Here is an 18,274-nt window from a genome sequence, read left to right as displayed (position 1 = left end):
CCCGCCTCCACGTCATATGTATGTTTCATGGTCAGTTAAAATTGTGTTTTTTCCTGTACAACACAATAATTTAAAACATGATTTAAAAATAACCGAGAATGAATTTCCAAAAACTGAAAGAGGGTTTTATTTATAACATCCTCTTGTACGAAAACCTCTCTCAGTTTTCTAACATCTATTATCGTTTGGGAGATTCGGATGAAGCTTTGCAGGCATATTTTCCTGAATTTTCCTCTTTTTAGCTAATGTTTTCAAATGTGGTTTCCGAGAATGTGGAAATGAATTTTCAAAAACTGAAAGATATTTTGTTGATAACATCATCATTTACAAAAACCTCTCATAGTTTTGTAACAACTATTATGGTTTAGGATATACAAAGGGATCAATGGACCCTATTTTTTAGAATTTTGTAAGGAAAAAGCTCAAAGACAGTTAGTGACTTGGAGGCACCTCATCAAATAAGAGTTGCTATCAAAAGTGGTTTTCTCCTCGTCGTGCCCGCTGCTACGTGTCCCTCTTACCTTATTCCGCACCCCCCCCACTTACCATATACCACTCCTAACCCTCTTCGAAAGTGGTTTTCGCAGCTCTTGCCATAATTCGCACTCTCGGTTACATCACCCTCCACTCCCCTATTGCCACGTATCTCCTTCCGCCTAATCTTTCTCTCGCTTACCATTCCATTCCCATGCCTTCCTTCTACATTCACATGTCAACTATTTTTGCCAACCATGTGCCTCCACATCATCCTCCACCTCCATGTCGCCTCCCGCCTCCACGTCATATGCATGCTTCATGGTCAGTTAAAACTGTGTTTTTTCCTGTACAACACAGTAATTTAAAACATGATTTAAAAACAACTGAGAATGAATTTCAAAAAACTAAAAGAGGGTTTTGTTTATAAAATCCTCTTGTACGACAACCTCTCTCTGTTTTCTAACATCTCTTATGGTTTGGGAAATTCAGATGAAGCTTTACAGGCATATTTTCCTGAATTTTCCTGTTTGTGGCAAGTGTTTTCAAATGCAGTTTCCGAGAAGGTGGAAATGAATTTTCAAAAACTGAAAGATATTTTGTTGATAACATCATTATTTACAAAAACCTCTCTCATTTTTCTAACAACTATTATGGTTTGGGATATACAAAGGGATCACTATACCCTATTTTTCAGAATTTCGGGTGTAAAAAGCTCAAAGACAGTTAAGGACTTGGAGGCCACCTCACCAAATAATAGTTGCTATCAAATTTGAATTGCTCTTCTTGTCCACCAACAATCCATAAAGATAGTTCCAAGCAGATTCATTAGTTTTTCACTTCCATTTGTGTAACACAATTTGAGATATTTGTAACAAATCTTGATATTTTTCAAGATATTTTAGTCTAGAATTTGTATAAATACTTCATAAAAATAAGTAACAGAGGTTGGGATTTGTAATGAGAAAGACTAACATTCATTGTAAAGTTCTTCATTGAGTTCAAGTGACCTTTTCAGTAATACAAGACAAGTTGTTTCAGGATTCCTGTGTCATATCTATTTGGTGAAGTGCATCTACTATTCTTTGTTTATTTTCTCTATCTATCATGCTTATGTATTGTCTATTATTAATTTTCAGAAAAAAAGTATAAGTACATAATTTGTTTCTTAGCACTCTATACTCGATGTTGACAATTCTAAATGTTTTCCTCTGATATCAAGTTAAAGAATTCTTAACTGCTCTTTAGCTTCAATTGAATCTATTTCTCTTCTTCCACTTCATTTCATTTAAATTTAAAAGATCCAATAATATGCCTATCTTGCCCTGTTTCACTTAAGCTTGATACTTCTGCAAATTGATCACCCCAAGCTCTTCTGAATCCATTTCCCAATGGCCTTCCCTTGATGTTCCAACCAAACCAATTCAAAAACCAAACTCTGAGACCAATAACTAGCCTAAAATCTTAATCAAAACATATTTAAATTTGACAGAAAGAGCCCTCTCTCAAGCTAGTAGGGCTAGTTCTCACCTTCCAAAGTGGTTGGTAGTTACCTCTCTGATATTCTTTTTCAACCTTAGAAATTACAGAGTGATAACACAATGGACGAGATTGATTTAAAATTTTAATTTTAATGGTATTTATTGTTATAATCATGGTTTTAATCTAGTTGTAATTTTAATCTCCCATATAATTAAATGGTTTTACTTGTAACACCACTTTTGAGTTTGAGGATTGATTTGAATATTTGGTTAAACAATACCAATTGCTTTTTTAATTATAAAAAGACTGGTTTCTGGGCTAGGCCCTTCACAAAATTTATAATGTTCTTCAAAAACACTATATTTAAGAGTCCAATATGTCTATGACTCTTTTTACCAACTATTCGAAACATATGCCTACTATAAACTCTAAAAAAGACTCTTAGAATCAGTTCATAATTGGAGTACATAACAAAATCTCAAAACATGACAATTTAACTAACATTGGATGGCCTCACCTCTGGAGATTTTGTTGGATGCTCAAGGTCATTGTCTTCATTCTTCTATTCCCAATCTAGTGTCCTTTTGACCCATTTTTTCTCTGGCTCCTCGCAACATTTAGTCCCTATGAAAATATCATGTTCTCGATTGCCTAGTTTTTCCTCCAACTCAGTTAGTCTTATATCCATAACAAACAGTACAATAATGCTCTTCCCTCCTCGGTGGGCCCGCTGCTATGTGTCCCTCTTACCTTATTTTGCACCCCCTCACTTACCATATACCACTCCTAACCCTCTCCGAAAGTGGTTTTCATCGCTCCTGCCATAATCCGCACTCCCGTTATGTCACCCTCCACCTCCACTCCCCTACTGCCACGTATATCCTCTCGCCTGATCCCGCTCCTGCTTACCGTTCCATTCCCACTCCTTACTTCTGCATTCACACAACAACAAATTCTGCCAGCCATGTGCCTCCACATCATCTCTCACCTCCATGTCACCTCCTGCCTCCACGTCATATGTATGTTTCATGGTTAGCTAAAACCGTGTTTTTTCCTGTACAACACAATAATTTAAAACATGATTTAAAAACAACTGAGAATGAATTTCCAAAAACGGAAAGAGGTTTTTGTTTATAACATCCTATTGTACGAAAATCTCTCTCGGTTTTCTAACATCTATTATGGTTTGGGGGATTCGGATGAAGCTTTGCAGGGATATTTTCCTGAATTTTCTTGTTTTTAGCCAGTGTTTTCAAATGCGGTTTCCGAGAAGGTGGAAATGAATTTTCAAAAACTGAAAGATATTTTGTTTATAACATCATCATTTAAAAAAACCTCTCTCAGTTTTTTAACAACTATTATGGTTTGGGATATACAAAGGGATCAATGGACCCTATTTTTGAGAATTTCGGGAGGAAAAAGCTTAAAGACAGTTAGTGACTTGGAGGCCACCTCATCAAATAAGAGTTGCTATCAAATTCGAATTGCTCTTCTTTGCCACCAACAATCCACAAAGATAGCTCCAAGCATATTCATTAGTTTTGAATGTCCTCTATTTCAGTTCTATTTGTGTAACACAGTTTGAGATATTTGTAACAAATCTCGATATTTTTTCAAGATATTTTAATATAGAATCTGTATAAATACTTCATAAAAATAAGTAATAGAGATTGGGGTTTGTAATGAGAAAGACTACCATTCATTGTAAAGTTCTTCATTGAGTTCAAGTGACCTTTTGCAGTAATACAAGACAAGTTGTTTCAGGATTCCTATGTCATATCTATTTAGTGAAGTGCATCTACTGTTCTTTGTTTATTTTCTCTGTCTATCATGCTTATGTATTGTCTATTATTAATTGTTAAACAGAAAATATAAGTACATAAGTTGTTTCCTAGCACTTTATACTCGGTGTTGACAATTCTAAATGTTTTCCTCTTATATCAAGTTAAAGAATTCTTAACTTCTCTTTAGCTTTGATTGAATCTATTTATCTTCTTCCGCTTCATTTCATTTAAATTTAAAAGATCCAATAATATGCCTATCTTTCCATGTTTCACTTAAGCTTGATACTTCTGCAAATTGATCACCCCAAGCTCTTCTGAATCCATTTCCCAATGGCCTTCCCTTGTTGTTCCAACCAAACCAATTCAAAAGCCAAACTCTCAGACCAATAACTAGCTTAAAATCTTAATCAAAACATAGTTAAATTTGACAGAAAGAGCCCTCTCTGAAGCTAGTAGGGCTAGATCTCAGCTTCCAAAGTGGTTGGTAGTTACCTCTGTGATCTTCTTTTTCAACCTTAGAAATTACATAGTGATAACATAGTGGACGAGAATGATTTGAAATTTTAATTGTAATGGTATTTATTGTTAAAATCATGGTTTTAATCTAGTTGTAATTTTAATCTTGCATATAACTAAAGGGTTTTACTTGTAACACCACTTTTCAATTTGAGGAATGATTTGAATATTTGGTTAAACAATACCAATTTCTTTTTTAAGGAACAAATAAATCTTCTATATTATAAAAACACTAGTTTTCGGGCTTGGCCCCTCACAAAATTTATAATGTTCTTCAAAAACACTATATTTAAGAGTCCAATATGTGTACGACTCTTTTTACCAACTATTCGAAACATATGCCTACTATAAACTCTAAAAAAGACTCTTAGAATCAGTTCATAATTGGAGTACATAACAAAATCTCAAAACATGACAATTTAACTAACATTGGATGGCCTCACCTCTGGAGACTTTGTTCGATGCTCAGGGTCATTGTCTTCATTCTTCTATTCCCATTCTAGTGTCCTTTTGAACCATTTTTTCTCTGGCTCCTCGCAACATTTAGTCTATGTGAAAATATCATGTTCTCCATTGCCTAGCTTTTCCTCCAACTCAGTGAGTCTAATATCCATAACAAACAGTTCAATAATGCTCTTTCCTCCTCGTTCGCCCTGCTGATACGTGTCCCTCTTACCTTATTTCGCACTCCCCCTCACTTACGATATACCACTCCTAACCCTCTCCAAAAGTGGTTTTCGTCACTCCTGTCATAATCCACACTCTCGTTACGTCACCCTCCACCTCCACTTCCCTACTGCCACCTATCTCCTCCCACCTGATCCCGCTCCCGCTTACCGTTTCATTCCCACGCCTTCCTTCCGCATTCACACATAAACTATTTCTGCCAACCATGTGCTCCACATCATCGCCCACCTCCATGTCACCTCCCGCCTCCACGTCATATATATGTTTCATGGTTAGCTAAAATTGTGTTTTTTCCTGTATAACACAATAATTTAAAACATGATTAAAAAACAACTGAGAATGAATTTCCAAAAATTGAAAGAGGGTTTTGTTTATAACATCCTCTTGTACGAAAATCTCTCTCGGTTTCTAACATCTATTATGGTTTGGGAGATTCGAGTGAAGCATTGTAGACATATTTTCCTGAATTTTCCTGTTTTTAGCCAGTGTTTTCAAATGCGGTTTCCGAGAATGTGGAAATGAATTTTCAAAAACTGAAAGATATTTTGTTGATAACATCATCATTTACAAAAACCTCTCTCAGTTTTGTAACAACTATTATGGTTTGGGATATACAAAGGGATCAATGGACCATATTTTTTAGAATTTTGGAAGGAAAAAGCTCAAAGACAGTTAGTGACTTGGAGGCCACCTCATCAAATAAGAGTTGCTATCAAATTCGAATTGCTCCTTTGCCACCAACAATCCACAAAGATAGTTCCAAGTAGATTCATTAGTTTGGAATGTCCTATATTTCAGTGCTATTTGTGTAACACATTTTGAGATATTTGTAACAAATCTCAATATTTTTTCAAGATATTTTAGTATAGAATATGTATAAATACTTCATAAAAATAAGTAATAGAGGTTGGGATTTGTAATGAGAAAGACAACCATTCATTGTAAAGTTCTTCATTGAGTTCAAGTGATCTTTTGCAGTAATACAAGACAAGTTGTTTCAGGATTCCTGTGTCATATCTATTTGGTGAAGTGCATCTACTCTTCTTTGTTTATTTTATTCGTCTATCATGCTTATGTATTGTCTATTATTAATTGTTAAACATAAAGTATAAGTACATAATTTGTTTCTTAGCACTCTGTACTCGGTGTTGACAATTCTAAATGTTTTCCTCTAATATCAAGTTAAAGAATTCTTAACTGCTCTTTAGCTTCGATTGAATCTATTTCTCTTCTTCCACTTCATTTCATTTAAATTTAAAAGATCCAATAATATGCCTATCTTGCATTGTTTCACTTAAGCTTGATACTTCTGCAAATTGATCACCCCAATTTGTTCTAAATCCATTGCCCAATGGCCTTACCTTGTTGTTCCAACCAAACCAATTCAAAAACCAAACTCTAAGACTAATAACTAGCCTAAAATCTTAATCCAAACATAGTTAAATTTGACAGAAAGAGCCCTCTCTGAAGCTAGTAGGGCTAGATCTCAGCTTTCAAAGTGGTTGGTAGTTACCTCAATGATCTTATTTTTCAACCTCAGAAATTACAGAGTGATAACACAGTGGACGAGATTGGTTTAAAATTTTAATTGTAATGGTATTTATTGTTAAATCATGGTTTTAATCTAGTTGTAATTTTAATCTCCCATGTAATTAAAGGGTTTTACCTGTAACACCACTTTTCAATTTGAGGATTGATTTGAATATTTGGTTAAACAATACCAATTGCTTTTTTAAGGAAAAAATAAATCTTCTATATTATAAAAAGACTGGTTTCCAAGCTAGGCCTCTCACAAAATTTATAATGTTCTTCAAAAACACTATATTTAAGAGTCCAATATGCCTATGACTCTTTTTACCAACTATTCAAAACATATGCCTACTATAAACTCCAAAAATGACTCTTAGAATCAGTTCATAATTGGAGTACATAACAAAATCTCAAAACATGACAATTTAACTAACATTGGATGGCCTCACCTATAGAGATTTTGTTGGATGCTCAAGGTCATTGTCTTCATTCTTCTATTCCCAATCTAGTGTCCTTTTGACCCATTTTTTCTCTGGCTCCTCGCAACATTTAGTTTCTATGAAAATATCATGTTCTCCATTGCCTAGCTTTTCCTCCAACTCAGTTAGTCTTATATCCATAACAAACAGTTCAATAATGCTCTTTCCTCTTCGGCGGGCCCGCTGCTACGTGTCCCTCTTACCTTATTTCGTACCCCCCTCACTTACCATATACCACTCCTAACCCTCTTCGAAAGTGGTTTTTTTCTCTCCTGCCATAATCCGCACTCCCATTACGTCACCCTCCACCTCCACTCCCCTACTGCCACGTATCTCCTCCCACCTGATCCCACTCTCGCTTACCGTTCCATTCCCACACCTTCCTTTCGCATTCACACATAAACTATTTCTGCCAACCATGTGCCTCCTCATCATCACCCACTTCCATGTCACCTCTCGCCTCCACACCATATGTATGTTTCATGGTCAGCTAAAACTTTGTTTTTTTCCTGTACAACACAATAATTTAAAACATGATTTAAAAACAACTGAGAATGAATTTCAAAAAACTGAAAGAGGGTTTTGTTTATAACATCCTCTTGTACGAAAACCTCTCTCGGTTTTCTAACATCTATTATGGTTTGGGAGATTCGGATGAAGCTTTGCAGGCATATTTTCCTGAATTTTCTTATTTTTAGCCAGTGTTTTCAAATGCGGTTTCTGAGAAGATGGAAATGAATTTTCAAAAACTGAAAGATATTTTGTTGATAACATCATCATTTACAAAAACCTCTCTCAGTTTTGTAACAACTATTATGGTTTGGAATATACAAAGGGATCAATGGACCCTATTTTTTAGAATTTCGGGAGGAAAAAGCTCAAAGACAGTTAGTGACTTGGAGGCCACCTCATCAAATAAGAGTTGCTATCAAATTTGAATTGCTCTTCTTTGCCACCAACAATCCAAAAAGATAGTTCCAAGTAGATTCATTAGTTTTGAATGTCCTATATTTCAGTTTTATTTGTGTAACACAGTTTGAGATATTTGTAACAAATCTCGATATTTTTTCAAGATATTTTAGTATAGAATCTGTATAAATACTTCATAAAAATAAGTAACAGAGGTTGGGATTTGTAATGAGAAATACTACCATTCATTGTAAAGCTCTTCACTGAGTTCAAGTGACCTTTTGCAGTAATACAAGACAAGTTGTTTCAGGATTCCTGTGTCATATCTATTTGGTGAAGTGCATCTACTGTTCTTTGTTTATTTTCTCTGTCTATCATGCTTATGTATTGTCTATTATTAATTGTTAAACAGAAAGTATAAGTACATAATTTGTTTCTTAGCACTCTGTACTCGGTGTTGACAATTCTAAATGTTTTCCTCTTATATCAAGTTAAAGAATTCTTAACTTCTCTTTAGCTTCAATTGAATCTATTTCTCTTCTTCCACTTCATTTCATTTAAATCTAAACAATCCAATAAGATGCCTATCTTGCGCTGTTTCACTTAAGCTTGACAGTTCTGCAAATTGATCACCCTAAGCTCTTTTGACTCCATTGCCCAATGGCCTTCCCTTGTTGTTCCAACCAAACCAATTCAAAAACCAAACTCTGAGACCAATGAATAGCCCAAAATCCTTAATCAAAACATAGTTAAATTTGACAGAAAGAGCCCTCTCTGAAGCTAGTAGGGCTAGATCTCAGCTTCCAAAGTGGTTGGTAGTTACCTCTGTGATCTTCTTTTGCAACCTCGGAAATTACAGAGTGATAACACAGTGGACAAGATTGATTTAAAATTTTAATTATAATGGTATTTATTGTTAAAATCATGGTTTTAATCTAGTTGTAATTTTAATCTCCCATATAATAAAAGAGTTTTACTTGTAACACCACTTTTCAATTTGAGGATTGATTTGAATATTTGGTTAAAAAATACCAATTGCTTTTTTTTAGGAACAAATTAATATTCTATATTACAAAAAGATTGGTTTCCGAACTAGGCCCCTCACAAAACTTATAACGTTCTTCGAAAACACTATATTTAAGAGTCCAATATGTAGATAGTCTATGTCTACGACTCTTTTTACCAACTATTCGAAACATATGCCTACTATAAACTCTAAAAAAGACTCTTAGAATCAATTCATAATTGGAGCACATAACAAAATCTCAGAACATAATAATTTAACTAACATTGGATGGCCTCACCTATGGAGATTTTGCTGGATGCTCAGGGTCATTATCTTCTTTCTTCTATTCCCAATCTAGTGTCCATTTGACCCATTTTTTCTTTGGCTCCTCGCAACATTTAGTCTGTGAAAATATAATGTTCTCCATTGCTAGCTTTTCCTCCAACTCAGTTAGTCTTATATCCATAACAAACAGTTCAATAATGCTCTTTAGTTTCGTTTTTTCAATCTTCCCTTCCAACCAAACATATATTGTTTCCAATAATTGTATACTTGTTCATGTCCCCTCTTCTTCTAGGTTGATCCTCCTTATCACTGCTTGCAATAATCCTTCAATCATCATTGACAATCGATTCAAGAGCGTGTTCAACTTCTCATGCATTTGATTGTGGAACTTTGCATCATTCCCAACCATTGATGTTCCTTAACACAACATAACACTTCATAATATTGTATTGTTTAAAATTCTATCCAACCCCTTGTTAAGCTCTCTCCACCGAGAGTTATTCTGATTCCTCTGGAAAGCAACTCCAAAGATTATAAAGCTACCTCCTCCCTTGAAGCTCCGTTGCATTGTACTTGAGTGCAAATATGCCATATCCATGTAATCAACACAATGAATTTCCTGAATTGAATGCTAAGGAGGGAAAACAATGAAGGGGTCGAAGTAAGTTAATGTCCTTCTCTATTGAAAATACCTATTAATTTCTTGCTTCCACCAAGATCCAACTGTTGATAATTGAGCTTGTGTCCACCTGTTCACACTTAACAATGCATGGGTATGTCATTTGTTGTTGCCCCTATGACTATAATAATCCACCTTTATGCCATACATATAGAGTTCATTAATGTGTCACATATCTATTCTCGAGGATGCTAGAGGTATTACCATCCTTGACTTGCCTGATGTCACATATAGCTGGGAATTCCTCAATTTTCTCCTGAAACAAATTTTCTACTAGAGATGGTTAGAAATTTCTTTTGTGAAGAATTAGTATTATTCCATATTGTTCATGGGATTGGGAGATAAAATGATGAACTTGGGTCCTTTTCCATAATCCCCCGAGCCACTGTTATTCCTTCGTTGGCCATTATATCGGCCTTTGCGTTGAGGTTTCTTTACATGTGATAGAATTCAATATGTTCAAATTGTTGGGTTTGCAAAATAATCCTTTGTAGGGTGGGGGAAAGATATGAATTATAATTTTCCATGGCTTTTCGAACTTATCAAATCACAAGCATTGAGTCACCAAACACCATAATCTTAGATATTCTACTTGTTATTGCCCATTATTATCCTTGCCACAATGCCAAATATTCATCTTAGTTATTGGTCAAAATACCCAATCCACAGGCAAATTTAATCTCTTTTTGTTCAACGAATTGATAATTACCCCTCTTGCTCTTGCCACCCCTATAACAATACTAGTTGTTAAGATTATAATTTTAAACAATTTTAGTCTTTGGTTTCAAAATAAGAAAAGATGCTAATGCTAACACCAATTTTTGATTTAAGATTTTTGTTAGCAACATTACATACCATGGTTGTAAAAGGTTGTAATTTTAACATTTATAAAAAGAAAGGAGTGTCAATGGTGGCACAAATTTTCAAAATCGAGGTAAAACCAACCACTAACCGTGACTCTAAAAATTCGAACTCTAGAGGGTTCTTGTTAGGTTGGTAACAATATTCTTATCTTTATGAGAATTATCGATCAACTAGCTACAAATGAAGAATGTTCCATCTAACCATAAACTCTTTGCCACATATAAAATATATGTAATAGAGGCCACCCCCAAGCCAAGGTTTATAATCTATACAAATGGAAACTTATGACTTGATTTTAGTTTCTCTTATTTAACCCAATTTTTATAATTCACATGTAAATAGATCTACATTATAACCATTCTAATGAATTAGACCCTCATCCCTTCTTAGCCTACACAACACTAAGAACAATATCCCCTCTTCTACTAAACAATTCCCTATGCTATCCCCCTTCCCTATAATACTCGAACACATGCATGTTAGAGAATATCTATTGCCAAAGTCCAAGAAATTTTAGATGTAAATTAAATTCCCCTATATCTTAGTTGTCACCCCATATCTCGCTAATGGTTTTCAAAAAGTTATATGGCAACAATATCTCATAAATTCTTAACCATAATATCATAGTAGTTTAAGCTCCAATGCATAATGAATAGGAATTCCTTTGTGTAATGAAAAGCATAGGGTATATTTGCATAGAAAGAGAATACCACCTGTTTTGATGGGAAGCTCCTTGTGTATCAAAAAACATCCATTATATTTGCCTATAAATGGAATATTGTGTGTTTTGATGGGAAGTTAACATGTATCATTACTTTTTGAGGAACCAATCCTATGATTTATGACTATTTTAATAAAATATAAGCAATTCTTAAGGAACTTAAGATAAATGAATGAGCATCAAAATAGTAATAATATTTCCCTTTTCCAAGCACCCTTCCTTCCCTTCTTAGAGCCATAACCCCTTTGTTTTTTCTCCCTTCTTCATTTGTAATCATTGTGTATTTTTTAATTATATATTAATGTACATTTTACAAAGTGTATCGCCATATGCTTGATTTATAGTCATTTCACCATTACATATACATTTATAATGTAGGTGTTAACGTTGATGTATTATACGAATATGTTTGTTGCTCAACATATCCCTTTCCTTCAATACAGAAGTGAAAAAAACTCTTTCACTAATAATACCCCATAACAACTACTTTACATGATTCCTAAAAATAAGTTCATTACCAAGTCAAATACGGCTATAATATGTGCATTTTCGAATTGTTTTTATGACTAAATACTTCTCTATATAGAAATTTATCTAACATTAATTAAGAGATATGACCCACATCAACATTTTTTTAGGCATATTCTTGTGCCAATAAGAATACACGTAATAAAATTGTTCTTCTTACCAACATAACTGTGATACAAAAATGTTTAATTACCCTTCTCCACTCCATCTATTTAAAAATTAAAAAATATATCATTAAATATTCCTTCGATATTAACTATTAAATAAAACATGTAACACAAATTTAACCCAACGCTAAACAATATTGTATTAAGAACCATTAATTAAATTAATCCAATATTAACTATTAAATAAAACATATAACACACAGTTAACCCAACACTAAACAATGTTATATTAAGAACCATTAATTAAATTAATCCCTTTAACCAGAATTACTATTCTACAAGTATAATATGCAGAATTACTATTTTACATGATTTCCTAAAAATAAGTTCATTACTAAGTCAAATACGCCTATAATATGTGCATTTTGGAATTGTTTTTAAGACAAAATACTTCTCTATATAAAAATTTATCTTAATTTTTATCTAACATTAATTAAGAGATATGACCCACATCAACATTTTTTTTACGCATATTCTTGTGCCAATAAGAATACATGTAATAAAATTGTTCTTCTTACCAACATAACTGTGATACAAAAATGTTTAATTACCCTTCTCGCTCCATCTATTTAAAAATTAAAAAATATATCATTAAATATTCCTTCGATATTAACTATTAAATAAAACATGTAACACAAATTTAACCCAACGCTAAACAATATTGGATTAAGAACCATTAATTAAATTAATCCAATATTAACTATTAAATAAAACATATAACACACAATTAACCCAACACTAAACAATGTTATATTAAGAACCATTAATTAAATTAATCCCTTTAACGAGAATTACTATTCTACAAATATAATATGCAGATTGCTCTTTAGTACTTGCCCCTTATGCAAAATGTAATTGATAATATGTATATATATATATATAAAATTTTAAATTAATATAAGATTAAAAAGTAATATAAAAATTTAACATAATATGAGTTGTTTTTTGTGAGCTTGGTAGGACTACATCTTCACCATGTCTAATATATCACCGCGAATGGGGAATTGAACTAGTAACGTCACATCAAGGAGTGCCTTAACATAGCACGTCTATCCAAGACTCCTTGGGAATTGAACTAGTAACTTCACATCAAAGAGTGCCTTAACAGAGCACGTCTATCCAAGACCCCGTGGACAACATGATAAGAGTTTAATAAATTTCATAAAATCTTTTAAAAAATTTTAAAACTAATGAAAAGTACCAAAAAAATAAATAATGTTATGAAATAAAATATTTTGATTTTGAAATGAGTTATGGTTTTTGAGCAAGTGGTATTGATAAGCCATCACAATGATCCATGGTATCGTAACAAAACATATTTACAAGTTAATAATATCATGTTAAAATGAGAATAAATATGCATGTCATATTGGAAATATTTAGTTTTAATTTAAAAAATATTATAAAATTAATTAAAATAAAATATTTTGATTTTAAAATGAATTATAATTATTAAATATGTGATATTGATAATTCATAATTTTATAGCAAAACCTAAATTATTATTATTATTATTATTTTTTTTAATTGAAACGGGTATTATTTATCTATTTGGAGAAAAGATTGGACTTGCGCCATGGCAACCATCATTACATTGCTTCTATTTTTGTTTCTTGTGCTATTACAATATGCAGGTTCCTCATGGATTACAGGGATGGAATGAGCTTTCGTCATTTATGAGGAGTTGTCATTTCGCAAGAGTGCAGCCTTTGTTCGCCATCAGATCTACTTCACTGTTCAGGTTTCTGAGGATATGGAGGAATTTGTAGGAGTCGAAGTCGAGCATGACTCTCTTTAATATGTTCAGAGTTTTGTTGAGACTTGCATTGTTGAACAATTTGCCCGTGTTTAAATTTTTTATTAAAATCTCTGAGTCTCCAAAAGCTTGGAATTCTTTGTCTCCTCTGTCTCTGGCTATTTGACAAGCTTTGAGGAGGCCTTGTATCTCTGCTTGATTGTTGGTTTTCTGCCTGATGCCCCAGCAAAAGCTGTCCCTTCTTGATCCATCTGGGGCATAGATGACCCCTCCAGCTCCTGCTGTCCCAGGATTGCCTTTGGAGGCTCCATCGAAGAAAATCGTAGTTATTTTTTGTTTTTGCCACCATTCTTGAATGGTGGCTTCAGAATCTCTTTTGCACCATTCCGGATTCACTGCATGAGGGGCTGATAGCTGCTTCCAAGGGTAGGGGGAAAGGGGGCCCAACCACCTCTCTTCTTCAGGGAGAAGCAAAGAGTCATCTGAAAAATATTGTTGTTGGGCTGCTTCCAGGAGGAAGGATTTGGCCTTTACCGCCGCCGAGAATGGAGCTTGCAACTTTTCATTGAATATCAGGTCATTCTGGTTCAACCAGATCTGCCAGCATACAAATTTGGGGATAGCGTTCCAGACTTTTCTCCAAAAGGATTTGCTGGGGATTTTGTTGGGATAGCATTGATTCCATGAGTCAAATAGATCAGCAACAAAGTTAAAAGGGGGGACTGTGATTTGTAGCTCATGAAGTATGAGTCCCCATACTTCTTTGGCAAACTTGCATTCCATGAAGAGGTGCTTGGTTGTTTCTAAGCTGCTTCTGCACAGCTCACATCTATGCGGCCTAGCTATGCTTTTTTTCATCAGGTTGTCTCCAGTTAACAGCTTGTTGTGGACTAGTGTCCAAAAGAAGAAGTTTACTTTAGGAAGAGCAAGCGGTTCCCAAACTTTCTTCCAAAAATCCGGAGATTTACTGCAATTCCTGATTGGCTGGAGGGCGTTGTAAGCTGCTGCTGTTGTGTAGCTTCCAGATTGCCCCCATCCCCAGCTATCCTTCATTTTTCTGTTCACTGGGGCCGCTTCTTCCAGCAATTCTTCAAGGGCGCGCTTTTGCTGGTTTAAACGATCTGGAACTCCAAAAAAGTCCCAACCTTGCCAATCATCGTGACAATCCCATTTGGACAAATCGTAAACGTTGTTTACCCCTGCGCGTTCCAACCAGTTTTTTAGCTCTGCGATTTCTTCAATTTCCAAGAGGGGGTCTCGGTCCATTATTCTATCATACCACAGGTTTGTTTGTTTGTCGTTCCCTGGAATCCTGTATGCCTTGCCTTTGAAGAAATTCAGACTTTTACTGCATAATTTCCAAACCTGAGTGTTGTTGCTTGTTTGAGCTGCCTGTAGATTTCTGAGCGGAACCTTGTGGGCGTACTTTGATTTCAGCGTATCGCAGACAGGATGCTTGGGGTCTTTGAATAGCTTCCACATGATTTTGCCTCCCATCGCCAGATTGACTAATGCAGGATCGCGGATTTGTAGTCCTCCCTCAGAAATTGAACGTTTGACCAAGTCCCATTTCACTAAGTGAAATTTATGTTGATTTCCTTTCCCCCCCTGCCAGAGGAAGTCACGGAGGATTTTGGAGATTTGATCCGTCACACTTTTTGGGGCGAGTAGGAAGGCTGCTTGGTAAATTGGGAGCGCAGATAACACAGACTTGATCAGGATGACCTTGCCTCCTTTTGTGAGCCAATATCCTCCCCAGGCTGTAATTTTTGATTTAATTTTGCTGATAATTTCGGACCACAGCGACCTCTTATTGAAACCATTTGTGATGGGAAGGCCAAGGTATTTTATCTTCTCCCAATGGGCATGTCCGTTAAAGCCAAGAAGGTTAGAGATACTTGTGAGCTCTTGCTGCCCAATGTTCCAACCATAGACTTCACTTTTTCTTTCATTGATAGAGGCTCCCGAAACCCTGCAATAGCATTTAAGGACATAGTCAAAGGATTTGGCTATTCTAACAGAGGCACCTCAGAGAGTCATCCGCAAAGAGAGCGTGGTTCTGAGCTAAAGAGGTATTGGAAGGTTTGAGGCCAGGAAGGGAGCCTGAAACTTTTTCAGCTAATAGCTTTCTACTGAGGGAATCTGCCATCAGGATGTACAGGAAGGGAGAGAGCGGGCATCCTTGCCTGAGGCCTCTCTGGGCTTGGAAAAAAGAGGTAGGACGACTGTTTACAAGAGGGGCAATCCAGGGGTTGTCAGTACAGGCAGTGATGAGATTGACAAAATGGGGGGAAAAGCCATAGGAATGGAGGACTTTGTAAAGGAAGGAGCGATTGACTCGGTCAAAATCATTGGCCATGTCAAGTTTTATCAGCATACCTTTTTCTTTTCGCTGTTTGCTTGAGTGAATTATCTCCTGCACTTGGATGACATTATCCAGGATGTGCCTGCCTTCTACGAAGCCACCTTGATTGCTGGAGATCAGCCTGTTGAGCAGTGGCTTGATCCTGTTTGCTAGAAGCTTTGCCAGAATTTTATAGGAGGCATTACAAAGCGATATTGGCCTGAATCTAGCGAAGGTTTCAGGGTTGGTTTCTTTAGGAATAAGGGTGAGGTAGGTGGAATTAGTTCCTCCTCCTACCTTGGCTTTTTTCATGAATCCTTTTATCATCTTTAAAAGATCCGCTTTGATGATGTCCCATCAAGTCTTATAAAAGTGTATAGTGAATCCATCAAGCCGAAGGGCCTTATCCGAGTCCATAGACCAGATGACTTTAATGATTTCTTCTTCAGTGATGGGATTAATGAGAGCGGAATTGTCTTCAGGGCTGACCAGGAGAGGAATGTTGGAGAGGAGATCAACAGTTTCCTCCTCGTTGGCTTGATTACCTGCGGTGTAGAGATGTCTGAAATGTCTTTCAGCTGCCTCTTTTATCTGGCTGAACCCTTTACAGATCTGCCCCTCTGCTGTTGTTATTTCAGAGATATGGTTTCTGGAGAGTCTTGCTCGATATTGGCGATGGAAGAAGGAGGTGTTCTGATCACCAGCCTTCAGCCACAGACTTCGAGATTTGATTCTCCAGTACTCTTCCTCCATTCGAAAAGATCGAAATAATGAACATTGAATTTTTACTTCTTTGTCTAGCAGCGTTGGTGTGATATCTCTGCTTTCCATTTCGACTTGCAGAGCCTTTAAAGACTGAACAATTTCTTTTCTTTGGCTAGTTGGATTTGGGGCAGGTTTCTTTATCCATTCCTCCAGGGCTTGCTTTGTGGCTTTGAGCTTTTGTTCCCACACATAACTAAAGGACCCTGTGACAGATTTGGCCCATGCTATTTTCACTATATCTATGAAACCGTCCCTTTCTGTCTAAAGAGGGCTGAATCGAAAGGGGATTGGACCTAGGTCTTCTTCATCTTCCAGAATGAGCTGAATTGGTTTATGATCTGAGGTCAATTTGGGAAGGATTTTGGTGATAATTATCTTCTTGTTCATCATCAGAGCACCTTGGACTAGGAATCGGTCCAGACGGGCAGAAATATGATCCTCTCCCACTCTGTTGTTGGACCATGTGTAGAGCCCTTTGGCTGGAATGAAATCAAGAAGATCCCACTGCTGTATGAGGTCTTCCACCATGGGGAGCATGGGGTCTCTGCTGTTAGTTCCTCCCCTTTTTTCTTTGGATTTTAAAACAATGTTTAGATCCCCAGCAAGAATGATATTGCTTGGGGAATGCTGCTCTAGGAATTCAAAAAGGGAATTCCAACAGTCTCTCTTTTTAGAATACAGGACAGGTACATAAAGATTGAAGAGGGAGATGGTCAACTTACTTGTACAATGCGTTAGTTCCGTGAAGATCCAGTGCTGGGTCTCATGGGATTTGTTCAGCTGGAAGAGATCTTCTGTCCAAAGAGTTGCGAGCCCTCCGGATGAGCCTCTTGAGCTGATTGCTCTTCTTGTGCTTTTCTTCCATTTCTTCTTGCTGATGTCTAGAAGGGCTTTCCCCTCTATCTTAGTCTCTTGGAGCATGAGAATGTCTGAGGGTTCTATTTTGAGAAGATCCTTGACCACTTCTGCTTTCGAGGGGTTACCCAGACCTCTACAGTTCCAAGAGACGAGGCGCATTATTTACCAGGGGTGGGGTGGGAGCCTCCCTTAGGGGGCCTGTTCCTGGAGTTTCTCCCGATAGACATCTCTATTGTGGGTTGGCTTCCTTGGGTTTTGAGCCTTTCCGCCTCCTCTTCCCTTGCTTCTCTGCGGGATTTCCTACCGACTTTTCTTGTGGGCTGCTCGTAGGTTTCCTCCTCTGAGGAGTCAGAGCTATCAGCTGGTTTTTTCCTTGCTACATCTGCATATGAGGGATTGGAAGGGCTTCCTTGGGAGGCTTCCAGATGAGCCATTTCCTC

General features: G+C 36.1%; 2 protein-coding genes across 2 annotated transcripts; both read right to left on the bottom strand.

Annotated features, from left to right (window-relative positions):
• Positions 1-16,568: 16,568 nt before the first annotated feature.
• LOC149234759 (uncharacterized) lies at positions 16,569-17,042 on the bottom strand. The gene has a single exon (XM_089368374.1). The coding sequence runs from the start codon at positions 17,040-17,042 to the stop codon at positions 16,569-16,571; it is 474 nt and encodes a 157-aa protein (XP_089224500.1).
• A 195-nt stretch (positions 17,043-17,237) lies between these two features.
• Positions 17,238-17,993, bottom strand: LOC149234758 (uncharacterized). Its single transcript, XM_089368373.1, has one exon. The coding sequence runs from the start codon at positions 17,991-17,993 to the stop codon at positions 17,238-17,240; it is 756 nt and encodes a 251-aa protein (XP_089224499.1).
• Positions 17,994-18,274: the final 281 nt, after the last annotated feature.

Source organism: Pinus tabuliformis, chromosome 8 (genome assembly GCF_031772625.1).
Source record: "Pinus tabuliformis cultivar Carrire ecotype Pingquan chromosome 8, CPIR1, whole genome shotgun sequence".
NCBI classification, from domain to species: domain Eukaryota; kingdom Viridiplantae; phylum Streptophyta; class Pinopsida; order Pinales; family Pinaceae; genus Pinus; species Pinus tabuliformis.
This window is presented reverse-complemented; position numbering and strand designations above follow the sequence as displayed.

Bases quoted from the DNA above. Each gene is read 5' to 3' on its own strand.
- LOC149234759 (XM_089368374.1), bottom strand. From the start codon at position 17,042: ATGGAAAGCAGAGATATCACACCAACGCTGCTAGACAAAGAAGTAAAA.
- LOC149234758 (XM_089368373.1), bottom strand. From the start codon at position 17,993: ATGCGCCTCGTCTCTTGGAACTGTAGAGGTCTGGGTAACCCCTCGAAA.